This window comes from Larus michahellis, chromosome 4 (genome assembly GCF_964199755.1).
Source record: "Larus michahellis chromosome 4, bLarMic1.1, whole genome shotgun sequence".
Classification (NCBI taxonomy): domain Eukaryota; kingdom Metazoa; phylum Chordata; class Aves; order Charadriiformes; family Laridae; genus Larus; species Larus michahellis.
Genome location: NC_133899.1, coordinates 94,521,153 through 94,536,512, shown reverse-complemented (window position 1 = coordinate 94,536,512; position 15,360 = coordinate 94,521,153). Strand labels below are relative to the sequence as shown.

At 71.5% G+C, this 15,360-nt stretch overlaps 4 protein-coding genes across 6 annotated transcripts; 2 read left to right on the top strand and 2 right to left on the bottom strand.

The window, feature by feature from the left end:
- Positions 1-134: 134 nt before the first annotated feature.
- Positions 135-7,441, bottom strand: SERPING1 (serpin family G member 1). 3 transcript variants are annotated; one of them, XM_074586721.1, is made up of 9 exons: positions 7,181-7,313; positions 5,035-5,105; positions 4,741-4,810; positions 4,098-4,626; positions 3,435-3,572; positions 3,151-3,354; positions 2,246-2,388; positions 1,704-1,923; positions 135-1,078 (listed from the first exon to the last, which is right to left on the bottom strand). In XM_074586721.1, the coding sequence occupies exons 3-9, from the start codon at positions 4,807-4,809 to the stop codon at positions 828-830; spliced, it is 1,554 nt and encodes a 517-aa protein (XP_074442822.1). In that variant the 5' UTR covers position 4,810; positions 5,035-5,105; positions 7,181-7,313; the 3' UTR covers positions 135-827. The 3 variants fall into 3 exon arrangements, with proteins under 3 accessions (XP_074442822.1, XP_074442824.1, XP_074442821.1); XM_074586723.1 differs by having other exon boundaries at positions 5,035-5,173; positions 7,181-7,288; XM_074586720.1 differs by lacking the exon at positions 5,035-5,105 and having other exon boundaries at positions 7,181-7,441.
- On the top strand, positions 6,795-8,767 carry UBE2L6 (ubiquitin conjugating enzyme E2 L6). The gene is made up of 4 exons (XM_074586736.1): positions 6,795-6,862; positions 7,472-7,561; positions 8,253-8,439; positions 8,523-8,767. Exons 1-4 carry the CDS (start codon positions 6,842-6,844, stop codon positions 8,684-8,686), a joined length of 462 nt encoding a protein of 153 aa, XP_074442837.1. The 5' UTR covers positions 6,795-6,841; the 3' UTR covers positions 8,687-8,767.
- Positions 8,768-9,368: 601 nt separating this feature from the next.
- Positions 9,369-13,232, bottom strand: SMTNL1 (smoothelin like 1). Its single transcript, XM_074586729.1, has 8 exons — positions 13,192-13,232; positions 12,081-12,678; positions 11,503-11,698; positions 11,213-11,246; positions 10,865-11,005; positions 10,038-10,140; positions 9,809-9,960; positions 9,369-9,724 (listed from the first exon to the last, which is right to left on the bottom strand). The coding sequence occupies exons 2-8, from the start codon at positions 12,660-12,662 to the stop codon at positions 9,580-9,582; spliced, it is 1,353 nt and encodes a 450-aa protein (XP_074442830.1). The 5' UTR covers positions 12,663-12,678; positions 13,192-13,232; the 3' UTR covers positions 9,369-9,579.
- A 766-nt stretch (positions 13,233-13,998) lies between these two features.
- On the top strand, positions 13,999-14,929 carry TIMM10 (translocase of inner mitochondrial membrane 10). Its single transcript, XM_074586738.1, has 2 exons — positions 13,999-14,159; positions 14,684-14,929. Exons 1-2 carry the CDS (start codon positions 14,089-14,091, stop codon positions 14,883-14,885), a joined length of 273 nt encoding a protein of 90 aa, XP_074442839.1. The 5' UTR covers positions 13,999-14,088; the 3' UTR covers positions 14,886-14,929.
- Positions 14,930-15,360: the final 431 nt, after the last annotated feature.

Genomic DNA, 15,360 nt, shown 5'->3' with positions numbered 1-15,360 from the left:
AAGGTGCTGGGTGTCACCCGCCCCCGGCGCTGCCACCCCCCGGCTCAGCCCTGGCACCCAGCCAGGGGGTCCCTGATAGCACCCAACTTCCCCCCCCAACGCCGGCTGCCCCTTCCCCTCCCCAGAGGCAGGAGCCGGGTCAGTGCGTTTATTGGGGCCTCAGGCCCTCAGCTGGTGGGGAAACTGAGGCACGGGGGAGAGCGGGGGGGCAGGGACCCCATAGTGCCCTGTGGGGCTGTGGGGCGTGGAGGGGGAGGGAAAGGGGGGCAGGCAGGGGAGGGAGGGGTGGGAGATGGGGGGGAGGTGTGTGGGGGTGGAAGGAGGGAGGGAAGGAGAGCTGGAGGGAGGGAAGAGGGAAGGAGGGAGACTGGAGGGTGGTGGGAAGGAAAGAGGGAAGGAGGGGTAAAAAGGGAGGGAGGGAGAAAGGGAGGAGAGGAAGGAGGGAGGGACAAGGGATGGAGGGAGGGCAAGAGGAGGGAGGGATGGATGAAGGGAGGGATGGAGGGATGAAGGGGAGAGAGGAGGGAGGGATGGAGGGAGGGCAGGAGGGAGAGGTGGAGGGGGGAGAAGTGGAGGGTGCGAGCCATGGAGGGATGGAGGGAGGGCAGGAAGGATAGAGGGGTGAGAGGAGGGAGGGCAGGGGGGCAGGAGGGATGGAGGGAGGGCAGGAGGGAGAGATGGAGGGGTGAGAAGTGGAGGGTGCGAGGCATGGAGGGAGAGAAAGAGAGATGGAGGGAGGGCAGGAGGGATAGAGGGGTGAGAGGAGGGAGGGATGGAGTGAGGGCAGGAGGGATGGAGGGAGGGCGGGAGGTGGGCAGGGGCCGGGGTCAGGGCTGGGGGTCGCTGAGGCGGCCCATGAAGAGGGGGACGGCGTCGGCGTCGTGCCAGAGGACGAAGAGGAAGGGGCGCAGGGCCTCCAGCAGCAGGGCCGTGCGGGCCACCGAGGTGGCCATGGCGCCCGCTGCCTCCACGCCGGCCTCGTCCAGCGCCAGCACTGCCCGGTGCCGCGCCGTGTCCACCGCCACCGCCGGGCCCCGCGCCAGCCCGCACAGCTCCGCGTCCAGGAACAGCCCGTAGTCTGCGGCACACGTCCTCAGTGCCAGCCCCGCCGCCACACAGGGGACGCTGGGGACGTGGGGGACAGCAGGGACAGACACAGGGGCAATGGGGGTGCAGGTGCAGAGGGGGCACTAGGGACATGGGGGGCGTTGAGGGGCCTTGGGGACACCAGGGATGTGGGGGACAGTAGGGGCGCACCAGGGACATTGGGGACATCAGGGGCAAGGGGGCAATGGAGGCCATTGGGGGACATTAAGGGACGTGGGGGACACCAGGGATGTGGGGAGTATCGAGGTGACTGGGGACACCAGAGACAGCAGGGGTAATATGGGGACACTGGGGACATTGTGGGCTCTGGGGACATGGGGGCGGTGGGGCGCATCAGGGGCACTGGGGACATGGGGGACAGCAGGGACACGGGGTCACTGGGGGACCCTGGGGACACCAAAGGCATGGGGACACGGGGGAACAGGGGGGCCAGTGGGGCAAGGGACCTACATGGGGACCGGGGAGGGGCCAGTGATGTCCTGCAAGGTCTGACATCATCGCATGTCACCTCCTGCACAGGACGTGACACCACCCCGCGCCCATCCAGCCCCGTAGCGCGGTTGGGGCACGTCCCCGCGGGGGGTCGGTGGCCTTACCCATGTCGTGGACCAGGGCCACCACGTCCAGGGCGAGGTCCAGGCGCAGGCGGGGCAGGGCCAGCGCAGTGGCCTGGGGGGGGGTGCGGGCCACCCGCCGCAGCAGCCCCAGGAAGGTGGGGGGGTCCAGTGCCCGCTCCAGTGTCCCCAGCGCCCCCAGGGGCCCCCGCGGCACCAGCACCACCAGGCTCAGCCCCCCGCTCAGCTCCAGCCGCCCCACCTGCGGGACGGACCCCCCAGGGCCACTGCGGTGATATCGCAGCCCAGCACCCCCCCCGGTGTCCCTGTGGTGACCTCACAGCCTGGCACCCCCCCAGTGCCACCGCGGTGATGTCACAGCCCAGCATCCCCCCCAGAGCCACTGTGGTGACGTCACAGCCCCCGGTGCCACCACAGTGAGGTCACAGCCTGACATTCTGCCCGAGTCCCGTGGCAGTGATGTCACAGCCTGCCCCCCCCATCCTCCCATGCCATGGCAGTGATGCCGCATCCCCCCCCTCGCCCCGTGCTGTGGCAGGGGGGTCCCGGCCGTGGGGGGGTACCTGGACCTGCAGGCGGGGGTCAGTGAAGGAAGCCACCGGGTACTTCTTGCTGGTCATGGTGGGCACCAGGCGGGGGGGGCGCCCAGGGCGCAGGAAGGGCAGCGGCATCGTCCGCTTGGCATCAAGGGGCGTGCTCCAGGCGGCTGCAGGGACACGTCACCGGGATGGGGGACACGGGGTGGCTGACACACGGGGCACCCCTGGGCTCGGCCCCGCAGCAGATCCCGGCTGGATCCGGGGGCAGATCTCGAGGCTGAGCTCGAGGGCAGGGCCCTGAGACCTTCCCCCAAGTGGGACCCAGGGCAGATCCCAGGGCAGATCCCAGAGCCACCCCGCGGGAGAGATCCCGGGGCAGATCCTGGGGCAGACCCAGGGCAGATCCCTGAGCCAATTCCCCAGGCAGAGGCCATGGTAGATGCCCAGGCAGATCCCGGGGAAGATTCCCAGGACAGATTCCCACAGCAAATCCCAGGGCAGATGATCCCTGAGCCACCCCCCAGGAGAGATCCCAGGGCAGATCCCAGAGCCAATTCCCTGAGCAGAGCCCAGGGTAGAAGCCAGGGCAGATTCTGGGGAAGATTCCCAGCACAGATTCCCACAACAGACCCACAGGAGAGAAGCCAGAGACAATCCCCACGACAGATCCCAAGGAAGGTCCCCAGGAGAGATTCCCATGGCAGATCCCAGGGCAGATCCCTGAGCCACCCCCGGGAGGGACCCAGGGGCAGACCCCAGGGCAGATGCTGGGGCAGATCCCGTAGCTGATCCCCAGGGAGATCCCAGGGCAGATCCTGGAGCCAACCCCCAGGACAACCCCCAGGACGGATCCCAGGGCGAATCCCAGGGCAGACCCCAGGACGGATCCCAGGGCAGCTCCCGTGTCGGATCCCATGTGTGCCGCGTACCGCGGAGGTGGACGGCGCTGAGCAGCAGCAGGCGGGGCTGGGGAGGCATGGCGGGCAGGAGGCCAGGCAGGACTCCCCGGCTGGCCCCGCGCACCCACTCGTTGACACGCAGCAGGTCCAGGCTCTCGTTGCCGCTCAGCGCCTGCGGCTGGGCGCCGTAGAAGCGCAGCGACTCGTTGAGGAAGCGGGTCCGGAGCTGCAGCTCTGCCCGGCGGCATGGTGGGCATCAGCCCCGCGCCCTCCTGGCACGGTCGGCCCCACCGGCGCCCGGCCACCTGCCTCACCTGGGTGGTGGAAGATCTGCGCGGCCGAGAAGAGCCCGGGTGCGCTGGCGAGCTGCCGCAGGGCGCCGTGCAGGCAGGCCATCCCCGGTGGGTACGCCAGGATGGCACCCAGGCGCTCTCGGGTCTCGCCACGGGCGCCTGCGGGCACAGGGGAGCTCAGCGAGGCAGCCGCGGCACGCCGTGCTGCGGGATGGGGCGGCTGGGGGGACGCAGGCGGTGCCCACAGTGGTGCCCGTAGCGGTGAGGAGGGCAGGGACCATGGCAGAGCCCACAGCAGAACCCATGGCGGTGCCCATGACAGAGCCCACACCAGAGCTCACAGTGGTGCCGTGCCCATGGAAGTGCCAATAGCAGAACCCACAGCAGAACCCACAGCAATGCCCACGGCAGAGCCCATGGTGAAGCCCATGGTGGTGCCCATGGCAGAAACCACAGCAGAGCTCATAGCAGCGCCCACCGCAGTGCCAATAGCAGAGCCCACAGCAGAACGCAGGGCAGAGCCGATGGTGGTGCCCATGGTGGTGCCCACACCGATGCCTATGGCAGTGCCAATAGCAGGACCCATGGCAGAACCCACAGCCATGGCCGGGGCAGAGTCCCCGGTGGTGCCAACGGCAGAGCCCACGGCAGTGCCGGTGGCAGTGCCCGCGGGCAGCCCCTCACCGAGCAGGAGGTGCGAGAGCCCCATGGCGACGTTGATGGGGGAGAAGAGCAGGTTGGCATCGGGCTGGGCAGCCTCTGCCATGTGCTGGTAGAAGCGGAGGGCGAAGGTGCCCAACGCCTCGGCCACGGCCGCCCGCTGCTCCCCCGTGGGCTCCTCGCAGCCCTCGGCCGGCTCCTCGTCCCCAGGGCACGGCGGAGCGATGGTGCCCTGGGTGCCAGGGGGACCAAGGGTGGTGCTGGGGGGGGCAAGGGTGGTGCTGGGCACCGGCGCTGTTGTGCTGCCGTTGGCCGGGGTGCTCGGCTCCTCGGGTGCTCCTTCAGCCTCCTCAAAGCTAGGGGGGTCTGTGGCGTTGGGGGGGGCGGCATCCGAGCCAGGCAGGTCCTTGAGGTGGGTAGGGGGGGTGGGCACGGGCAGGAGGGGTGCCCCCGCATCCCCCGGTGGGCCTGGTGCAGGATGGGGGGGCTCCGGCGTCGGCGGGTGCTGTATGAGGACCTTCAGCCAGCTGGGAGAGACCTCCGGGGAGGGCACCTGGGCACGGGGACCCTGGTGAGGGCGGGCAGGGGGCACCCGGGGGGGACCCAGGTGAGGGTGGGCACGGGGACACTTGGGCGCAGGAAGCCTGGGGCCCTGGGCCACACTTACCGGGGTGACAGTGGCCGTGGCTGCGGCCACCAGCCACAGGAGGGGCAGCCAGAGCGTCATGGTGGGCATCCTGGTGGGCGAGCACAGGTCAAGGGCTTGATGGGCACCCAGTGCGCCCCCCCAGCTCCCAGCACCCCACCTTGGCACCCAGCGCACTCCCACCCACCCCCCTCGGCACCCTGCACCCCCATTCCCTGCCCCACGTGTACCCCCAGCGTGCCCCCCCCGCCCAGGGGAGGCCCCGGTCCGACACCCCCGGGGGGCTGGGTGCAGGGGGCAGCACCCTGGGCCCACCTGGGTGCCGGCGGGTCGGGTCCCTGCGTGTCCGGCCGGGCGCGGGGGGGTCTGGCCGGCTCCGGCCCTGCCTGGTTAAAGATTAAGGAGGGTGGCCAGTGGCTTCCCGTAAATCAGCCGGGCCGGCAGCGGGGGGTGCCTGGGGCAGCGCGGGGGGAGCTGGGCGCAGGCGCCCTGCGCAGGATGCGGCCCCTCCCCGCCCTGACGAGCCCCGCGGCCCCCATCACGCTCCGTGCCCGGCGCTGGAGGACCAGCCCTCAGGCGGGTACCCTCTGTGAGCTGGGATAGGGCACTCTAGCCACTCAACTGCCCCCCCCACGACCCCCGTGGTGACAAGGGGCACTCTAGCCACTCAACTGCCCCCCCTCTACGACCCCCGTGGTGACAAGGGGCACTCTAGCCACTCAACTGCCCCCCCTCTACGACCCCCGTGGTGACAAGGGGCACTCTAGCAACTCAACTGCCCCCCCTCTACGACCCCCGTGGTGACAAGGGGCACTCTAGCAACTCAACTGCCCCCCCCCCACGACCCCTGTGGTGACAAGGGGCACTCTAGCAACTCAACTGCCCCCCCTCTACGACCCCCGTGGTGACAAGGGGCACTCTAGCAACTCAACTGCCCCCCCTCTACGATCCCCGTGGTGACAAGGGGCACTCTAGCCATTCAACTGCCCCCCCCACGACCCCCGTGGTGACAAGGGGCACTCTAGCAACTCAACTGCCCCCCCCCCACGACCCCTGTGGCGACAAGGGGCACTCTAGCAACTCAACTGCCCCCCCCCCCCCACGACCCCTGTGGCGACAAGGGGCACTCTAGCCACTCAACTGCCCCCCCCCCCCACGACCCCTGTGGCGACAAGGGGCACTCTAGCAACTCAACTGCCCCCCCTCTACTACCCCTGTGGTGACAAGGGACACTCTAGCAACTCAACTGCCCCCCCCCCCCCCACGACCCCTGTGGTGACAAGGGGCACTCTAGCCACTCAAGCTCCAGCTTGAGCTGCTGGTTCTTGTCTCTCTGAGCCCCCAGTTACTTGGGGGGAGGCCCAGGTGGTGTAACCCCCCCCGGGGTCCCTCCCCCCACATTTCTCTGCTGCCTGGGGTGAGGCAGGGACCACCCAGCCCCTCTGCCCTCCAGCACCGGCCAAGGGAGCTCCTCAGCACACCCCTGCCCCCAGAGCATGGGGATGGGCTGGGGGTCCACCTGCCCCACAACTGTCCAGCACCTTGGGCTACTCCAGGGCAGTCTGGCCCCTCTTGCCTCAACTCTATGATCTCCTCTGCCTGGGACTGGGATCTGGGGAGGTGGGTTCCCCAAGGAGCCCTCCCACCCCACAAGTAGGAAGGCCCAACCTACTGCCTCTGGGCAGATGGGGCGCTGTGGGGCATGGCTGCCCTCGCCCCACCTCCCAGCAACCCTGGGGCAGGGACACCTCTGGGTCTCCCACCCTGACAGAACTGTCATGACCGGGGATGCATGGGGCAGGTCTGTCCCTCCACGGCCAACTTCTCTGTGGCCCCAGGCTGCCCCAGGCCATTCTGGCCCCTCATCCCCACCCATCTCTATGGCCTCAGGCTGCCCCAGGCCTGTCTGGCCCCTCATCCCCACCCATCTCTATGGCCCCGGGGTAGTCAAGGCCTGTCTGGCCCCTCATCCCCACCCATCTCTATGGCCCTGGGGTACCCAAGGCCCATCTGGCCCCACTCCCAGCCCCATGCTTAGGGCGGGGCCAGAGCAGCTTGTCCCGCCCCCCCGGGGGTTGTGTCCCGGTGGAGCCCCGCCCATTGGCACCGGGCATTGGTGGCCATGGCTGCAAGGATCGCCAAGGTGGGTGGGGGCACCGGGGGGGCGGCCGTACCCCCGTGTCATCACGGGCAGCAGGGTCAGACCAGGGGCGTGGGGCCGTGGCGGTGCCGGGGGTCCCGGTGTCAGCACCCAGCAGTGCCAGCGCCGGGGTGGGGGGTGGCCGGGGGGGTGCGGGTGTCGGGGTGCAGGGCAGACGGCGCGGTGCGGATGTGGGGGTGCGGGGTTGCCGGTGCGGGGGTTGCCGGTGCCGGTGAGGGTGTGGGGGGTTCCGGTGTGGGTGCCGGCATGCAGGTGGGGGTGGGGGGGGTGCCGGTGGGGTGCGGGTGTGGGTGCCGGTACCGGTGCCGGTGGGGGGGGTCCCGATGCCGTGCCGGTGCGGGGGGTGCCGGGATGAGGCTGGGGGTGCGGGGGGTGCCGGTGCCGGTGCGGGCGGTGCCTCCCCCCGCCGCGGGGCCGCGCGCTCCGGTTTCGTTTCCCCGGCGGGGACGGGCCCGCGGGGGGCGTGGTTTGGCGGCGACCCCGCCCAGGGAGGAAACCCCGCCCATGAGGGCGTGTCCCGAGAGAAAACACCGCCCACGGGGGCGTGTCCCGTGTGTGACCCCGCCCCCGGGGCGTGTCCCCGCCCCGCAGGAGCTGGAGGAGGCCCGGCGCTGGGGCGGCGCCCGCGACCTGCGGCCGCTGGAGGGAAACGTGCTGCGGTGGGGGGGGCTGCTGCTGCCGGTGGGCGGGGGACGGGGGACACGGGGGGTCTGGGGGCTCTGGGGGGTCTGCTGCCGCCGGTGGGCGGGGGAGGAGGGGGCTCGGGGGGTCTGGGGGCTCTGGGGGGTCTGCTGCCGCCGGTAGGCGGGGGAGGAGGGGGCTCGGGGGGTCTGGGGGGGCTGCTGCTGCCGGTGGGTGGGGGAGGGGGACACACGGGGGTCTGGGGGCTCGGGGGGGTCTGGGGGCCTCGGCGGAGGGTCTGGAGGGTCTGCTGCTGCCGGTGGGCGGGGGTCGCGGGGGGCACAGGAGGGCTTGGGGGTTCACTGGGCATGGGGGGCTGGGGCGGGCCCTGGGGGTATAGGGGGTCCCCTGGGGGTGGCCTGAGGGCACGGGGGGGTCCCCTGGGGTGTGGAGGGCTGGGGGAGCCCTGGGGAGCTGGGGGGTTCCTGGGCACAGGGAGTGGGGGGAACATGGGGGTGGGGGGGGGTCTCCTGGGGGCCACCAAGTGGGCATCCCCATCAGGGCAACACGGGGGAGGGTCCCCCTGGGGACACACTGTGGGGACCCTGAGGCCTGGACTGGAGGTATTGGGGGGGGTTTCCCCTCATGGGGGGGTCTCCCCTGGGTATCAGGGCTGGGACAGGGTCCCCCCCGATGGGGGCTGCGGCTGGGGATCTGAGGTGTGTGTGTGTGTGTGTGTGTGTCCCCGCAGAACAACCCCCCGTATAACGCGGGCGCCTTCCGCTTCGAGCTGACCTTCTCCCCCCACCACCCGCTGTCCCCCCCCTGCGCCACCCTCCGCACCAGCATCTACCACCCCGGCGTGGACCCCCAGGGCCGCGTCTGCCAGCCCCTCACCTCCCCCCAGCACTGGGTGCCCACCACCCGCGCCGTCCAAGGTGGGCACCGTGGGGATGGGGATGGGATGGGGGGTCACAGCAGGAGGGGGCGCCCCCCCTGACGCCCCCCCGGTTGCCTGCAGTGCTGCAGGACCTGCAGCTGCTGCTGGACAGCCCGGACCCCCGGCGGGCGCTGCGGCAGGATCTGGCCCGGGAGCTGCAGGATCGCCCCCAGGATTTCTGGCGGCAGGCGGAGGAACACACCCGCCGACATGCCGAGCCCCGCCACGGCCCCCCCGCGCTGTGAGACACCCGCCATCGCCCCCGCCCTGCGCTGGGGCACCTCTCTGTCCGGTAATTAATGTTAATAAATTTACTCATGCGACGGGCTTGGCCCCGTGATGCCTCGCGGGGACAGTGGGGGGTAGCGGGAGGTGCTTTTCCCCCCTGCCACCCTGGGGGGATGCCCCCCTGCCTGCCTGTCCCCTCCGTGGTGGGGCTGTGCCAGGGCTGTGCCCCCCTGCTGCCAGCTCCTGCCACCCCCAGCCACTTGCCTGGTGCCACCATCCCCGCCACGAGAGACGAGGCCACCACGAGCCTTTGCTGACAGGGGACAAAGCCGGGGGGGTGGCACGGGTGGGAGCGGTGGGGGACCCCCCTGCATTGGGTCTGGCTGAGGTGAGGTTAATGGTGACACCCCGGTGTCCTGGGCAGCGCTGGCAGCACTAGGGCTGCCCCCAACACCCCCCCCGCCAGCGATGGGCTGGGGGGGATGGTCCTTGGGGGGGGATAGGGCCGGGATGGATGACCCCGACTGGCGGAAGGGATATTCCAGACCACATGACGTCATGCTGGGAGGTAAAAGCCAAGGGAAGGTGGGGGGGGACATTCATTATTACCACGTTTGTCTTCTGGAGCGCCCCAAAGTCCCCCCTCCCTGGGAAGGGCCGGCTGACGGGGAGCGGAGAATAAATTTTAATTTATAAAGTTTAATAAAGCGCTTCTGCTTTATTAAACTGCCTTTTTCTTCACCCACGAGGGGGTTTTTCCCTCTTATCTTCTCCCCCTCCCACCCTGCCGAGGCAGGGAGCGACCGAGCGGCTGGGTGGGCGCGTGGCAGCCAACCAAGGTCAGCCCCTCGCCCCCGCCTCAGCGCTTCTTGGTGTTCACCAGCCCCAAGGTCACCCCCCCCGCCCCCCCTCAGCGCTTCTTGGTCTTGACCAGCCCCATGGCCACCAGGCAGCGGTACAGCTCCTGCAGGTAGGTGTAGACGCACTTGGCGTCGGGGACCGGCAGCCGCACCATGTCCTCTACCTCCAACAGCGGGGCGCAGCCCGCCCGTTCCCTGCGGGGACACCGCCGTCACCGGGGGACGCTGCCCGGGGACAGGGCACTGGGGTGGGGATGCTGGGGCCGGGGGGGCTCTCACTCGGCGGTGGCGAAGGCCAGGGCGAAGTTGTGGCGTCGGTCGCCAGGGTCCAGGCTGCCGTAGTCGAAGGCGTCGGGGAAGAAGCTGTGGAGGAGGGCGCAGAAGGCCAGGCCGCTGCCCCAGCTCCCCGAGAAGTTCTGCACCTCCACGTGCTGCCGCGGGCAGAGGGGGGTCAGGCGGCCCCCCACGGCCTCCCATGGCCGCCCCACAGCCAGCCCCCCATCCTCACCTGGTAGCCGCGGGTCCTGGCGCGGCACCACTCCAGCAGCATGGCCTTCACCGTGGCCGTGCCCCCCACGCGCCGCAGGTGTGGGGCCGGACCCTTGGCTGCCCTGCGGGCGATGCCGGGTGCCATGGGGCACCCCACACCCTCCATGTGGGCCCTCCCCGCCCCCCCCTTGGCCTGACCCTCCCCAAGGGGACCCCCCCTTGGCCAGTCCCTGCCCCCGGGGGCATCCTTGACCCAGCGTTCCCCATTGGCCCATTTGCCCCATGGCGTCTGCCCCAGGGGCTCCCCGCTGGCCAGTGGCCTGACCCCCCAGTGCCCCCATTGCCCTGTGCCCCCCCAGTACCCCCACTGACCCATGGCCCCCCAGCCCCCCTGTACCCCCAGCCCCATGTCCCCTCAATACCCTTCTACCCCTCATTGCCCCAGGACCCTCCAGCCCCCCTGTACCCTCCATTGCCCCATAGTCCCCTGTGCCCCCCCAGGACCCCATGTCCCCCATTGTCCCCCAATACCCCCATACCCCCCATTGTCCCATGGCCCCCCAATATCCCCATGCCCCCCATTGCCCCATGCTCCCCTAGCCTCCCCCATATCCCCCATTGCCCCCCAATACCCCTGTACCCCCCATTGCCCCATTGTCACCCAGGTCCCTGTGACCTCCCCATTGCCCCATAGCCCCCCATTAGCCCATACCCCCCCAGTTGCCCTATGGGCCCCAGCCCCCCCATGCCCTCCATTGCCCCATGGCCCCCCAGTACCCCCATGCCCCCCACTGCCCCATGGTTCCCAGCCCCGCTGTGCCCCTCGGGGGGTCAGGCCCCTCTCACCCTCCGAACTTCTCCAGGATGGCGCTGCGTCCCTGTGCCCGGCCACTCACCCGTGGCCGCCCCCCAGCCCCCTCCAGCCTCGGCCTCGGCCCTGCTGTACCGGGGCGCGCCTGGCCCCGCGGCCCCTCCGCCGGTGCACCCCTGCGGGCACACGGATGGCCCCGTGGGTGGGGATGGGGACACACAGGGACACCCAGGGGTGGTCCAGACATGGGGGGCAAGTGAGGGGTGCCACCCATGGGGACACAGGACTGTGGGTCCCCGCGGTGGGGCAGGGCTATGGGGCAGCCCCGATGCCGGCCGGCCGTGGGAACCCATGGGGCCATGCGCCCCCCTGCCCACACTCACCTCTCGCTGCCCCCCGAGCCCTCGGCGGTGCTGGCTGCAAAGGAGAGAGAAGAGGTCGGTGGGGTGGGAGGGGGCACCCGGGTTGGGGAGCACCCACATGCCCCTGGGCACCAGCGGGGTCCCACATGGGGGGGCACCATGGGGCCGGAGGACGTGCTCCCCCACGGAGAGGGGACATGGGGGACCTATAGGGGACCCCATGGAGGGGACATTGTGTGGGGCAGTGGTGACCCCAGGGGATGCTGGTGCCACTGCAGGGCCCTTCTCGCACTGCCCAGTGCGACCCTTACCTGTGGGGGACGTGGGGGACGCCGGGGATGTGGGGGACGCTGGGGATGTGGGGGACATGGGGGATATCGGGGACATAGGGGACCCGGGGGACGTTGGGGACATGGGGGAAGTGGGGCTGGTGGTCCCCTCTGGGGATGAGCAGGGGGGGAACTCGGGCCACAGCTCGTCCTCCTCGTCCTGCAGCCAGGTGGGCTCCTGTGGAGACAGCCGGGGTGGCACTGCCAGCACATGCACTGTCACCTGCCCCTGCCCCTGCCACTGCCATTGTCACCCTGCCCCTGCCAGCATGGGCACTGCCACCTGGCCCTGCCATTTTCACCCTGCCACTGCCATTGCCACCCTGCCATTGCCACTGCCACCCTGCCCCTGCCACTGTCACCCTGTCCCTGGCACTGCAGCATGGGCACTGTCACCCTGTCCCTGCCGTTGTCACCCTGCCCCTGCCACTGCCACCCTGTCCCTGGCACCGTCACCTGCCCCCTGGTGCTGCCCTCATGGGCAATGCCACCCCTGTCCCTTTCACTGCCACCCTGCCCCTGGCACTGCCAGCCCTGTCCCCCCCCGTGTCCCCTCTCACCTGCCGGCCCCGGCTGCTGCCCGCTGCTGCCGGCCCCCCGGCCCCCTCCTGCCGCCCCTCCGCGGCAGCCCCCACCCCGGCACCCCCCTCGGGGGCCCCGGCACCGCCCCCGGCACCCCCCCCGGCTGCCTCCTCCCCGGCATCGCCCTCCGCAACCCCCGCATCCCCCCCCGCGTCCTGAGCCCCCTCAGCGTCGCCACCCGCGTCCCCGGCGCCCTTGTCCTTCCCCACCGCGCCCCCGGCATCGCCCCCGGCAGCCTCGGCCGCCTCTGACCCCGTGTCCCCCTCCGCGGCCCCTGCGGCCTCGGTGTCCCCCCCCGCGTCCCCTGTCGCCCCCGTGTCCCCCCCCGCGTCCCCCCTATCACCCCCCTCTGCCGGGGGGTCGCTCCCGCCGTGCCGGGCTGCCGCTTCCCCGCTGCTCCCCCCCGCCCCCCCGGCCCCCGGCCCCGCGGGGGGGTGAGGGGCGGTGTCCGCGGTGGGGGTGCCGGGGGTGGGGGTGTCCGAGATGGTAGTGCCGGGGGTGGGGGTGTCCGGGGACGGGGTGTCTGGGGAGGGGGTGTCGGTGTCTCCCAGGGGCTCCATGCCGCTGCGGTCACTGCTGCAGGGGCACAGGGCTGTCACTGTGGTGGCCCCCCCGGCTTGCCCGTGCCCCCCATAGACCCCCCGCCCGGCTAACCCCCCACCCTGCCCCGTCCCCGTGCCCTCCCCGAGCCCCGACACCCCCATTCCCCCACCCTGGGCACCCCAATACCCCAGCCTGTCCCCCGCCTCCTCCAGCTCCCCCATGCCCTATACCAACCCCCCCTTCCCCTCCTTACACCCTCCCATCCCAGTGCCCCCCGTGTCCCATCCCGACCCCCCCATACCCTCTCCCGGCCCCCATTAATTCCCCTCCCGACCCTCCGTGTCCCATCGTTACCCCCCCAACCCCGCACCCCGATCCCCCCGTATCCCCCCCCGACCCCACGTGTCCCGTCCCATCCCGACCCCTCCGTTCCCCCTCCCGCCCGCCCAGTTCCCCCTCTCAACCTCCCTCTAACCCCATCCCACCCCCCTAGAACCCCATGCCGACACCCCCAGACCCCAGCACCCCCCCAGAGCCCCCCCATACCCTCTCCCGCCGCCAGCCGCCCCTCGCCCCGTACCCTCCCGCCCGCTCCCGGCTCCGCCGCCGCCTCTCTCGCCGCCCCCCCCGCCCCAGGGCTATTTTTACCGGCGGGGGCAGGTGCCGCCTTCACTCACCGCCCACCCGCGGGGCACGCGTGGGGCCCGGGACGGGGACACGGCGACACGCGTGGGGCCCGGCAGGGGCGGCACCGGAGAGGGGACACCCCGACACCCCCGCCCGGGCAGCGGGGACACCCCGAAGGAGCCCGCGGCGGGGGGGCACAGGGAACAGGGATAGCCGGCCAGCGCCGGGGTGGGGCGGAGGGGACAGGGGAGATGGGGACCCCAGAGAGGAACAGGGAGACTTGGGGACACCGGCGCAGCGGGGACGGGAGGGACGCGCGGGGTCTCAGGCACATGGGGGACACCGGGGTCACGGGGACACGGGGGGTCAGAGGCACCCGGGGGGACCCGGGGGGGCAGGGGGGGTCAGGGGCACCCTGGAGACCCGGAGGACCCGGGGACAGGCCGGGCAGGGCGGTGGGGACACGGGGGACACAGCGGGGTCACGGAGCCGCCCGTGACCCCCGGGACGGTCGGGGGCGGAGCCCGGAGATGGCCACGCCCCCTGCGGGCTGACCCCGCCCCCCGCGGGGCACAGGGCTGGCGAGGCGCGCCCCTCCCTCCTTCACCTTGGCCGCCGGCGCCGCCACGCCCCCTCCCGCCACACCCTATCAGCGCCGGGGACGCGCTCCCTTTTCCCCGCCCGCCCATCTTCTATTGGCCGAATCCGGCGGCGGGGCGGGACGCTTCCCGGTGCGGGCGGAAGCGCGGCGCCCACGTGTTTCCGGCCGTGCGGCGGCGCGGGGTGCCGGGCGAGGCGAGGGGGGGCCCGGCGGCCATGGACCCGCTGCGGGCCCAGCAGCTGGCGGCAGAGCTGGAGGTCGACATGATGGCCGACATGTACAACCGGTGCGTCCCGCGGCGGGGCACGGGGCTGCGGGCTGCGTGGGGCTGGGGGTGCGGGGGGCACTGGGGGTGCTGGAGGCACCGGGGGGTGCCCCTGGCTGGGGGGGCGCTGGGGGTTATCAGAGGCGCTGGGGGACCCCGGCGTGCTGGGGGTGGAGGGGTGTTGGGGAGTGCCGGGGGGTGCCTGGGATCTGGGGGGGGCACTGGGGGGTATCTGGGACATGGGGAGCACTGGGGGTGCTGGGGAATGGGGGACATGGGGGGCACTGGGACTGCCTGCGGAGTGGGGGGCACTGTGGGATGCCCGAGAATGGGGGACATAGGAGGTTCTGGGGGTGCCTGCGGAATGGGAGGGCACTGGGGGGTACTGGGGAAAGGGGGACATTGGGGGCACTGCGGGGTGCTGGGAGTGGGGGACACGGTGGGTTCTGGGGGTGCCTGGAGATAGCAATGGCACTGGGGGGACAGGAGGCGTTGGGGCGCTCGGTGGGTGCCGGTGAGGGGCTGACGGCAGGGGTGCCGTGCAGGATGACGCAGGCGTGCCACCGAAAGTGCGTCCCCCCCCACTACAAGGACGCGGAGCTGTCGAAGGGGGAGAGCGTGTGCCTGGACCGCTGTGTGGCCAAGTACCTGGAGGTGCACGAGAGGATGGGCAAGAAGCTGACGGAGCTGTCGCTGCAGGACGAGGAGCTGCTCAAGCGCATGCAGCAGGGCACCGGCACCGCCTGACCCCCCGCTCCCCGGCTCCCCAATAAACTGGAGCCTCTGGGCCATCTGGTTTGCTTCCCTCCCCCCCCCCAAGGCCTCCCCGTGCTGACGTGTTGGGGTGCGCGTGGGACCCGGTGCTGCTGCTGGGCAGCCCCCCCTTGCTGTCCCCAGCCGCCACGTGCTGTGTCCTTGAGGGGGGCACCCCCGGGTGCCCCCCCTCTCCCCTGGCCAGGCCCAGCCCATGTAATCCCTGGGATTAGGCAGAGCCAGGCTGAGCCCCTTGTAATCCCCTGCAGGGTGGGGACAGGGCTCTGCCCCTCCCTGTCTGCTGCCCAGCTGGGGGACACAGGGGGGACCCTGCACAGGGACACCCGGGGGGGCACAGCCCTGGAGCAGCTGGAGAGGGACAGGGACACCCTGGGGGGACACAGCCCTGGAGCATTTGGATGGGGACACCCGGATAGGGACACCCCCGCGACACCCAGCCCTGGCTGGG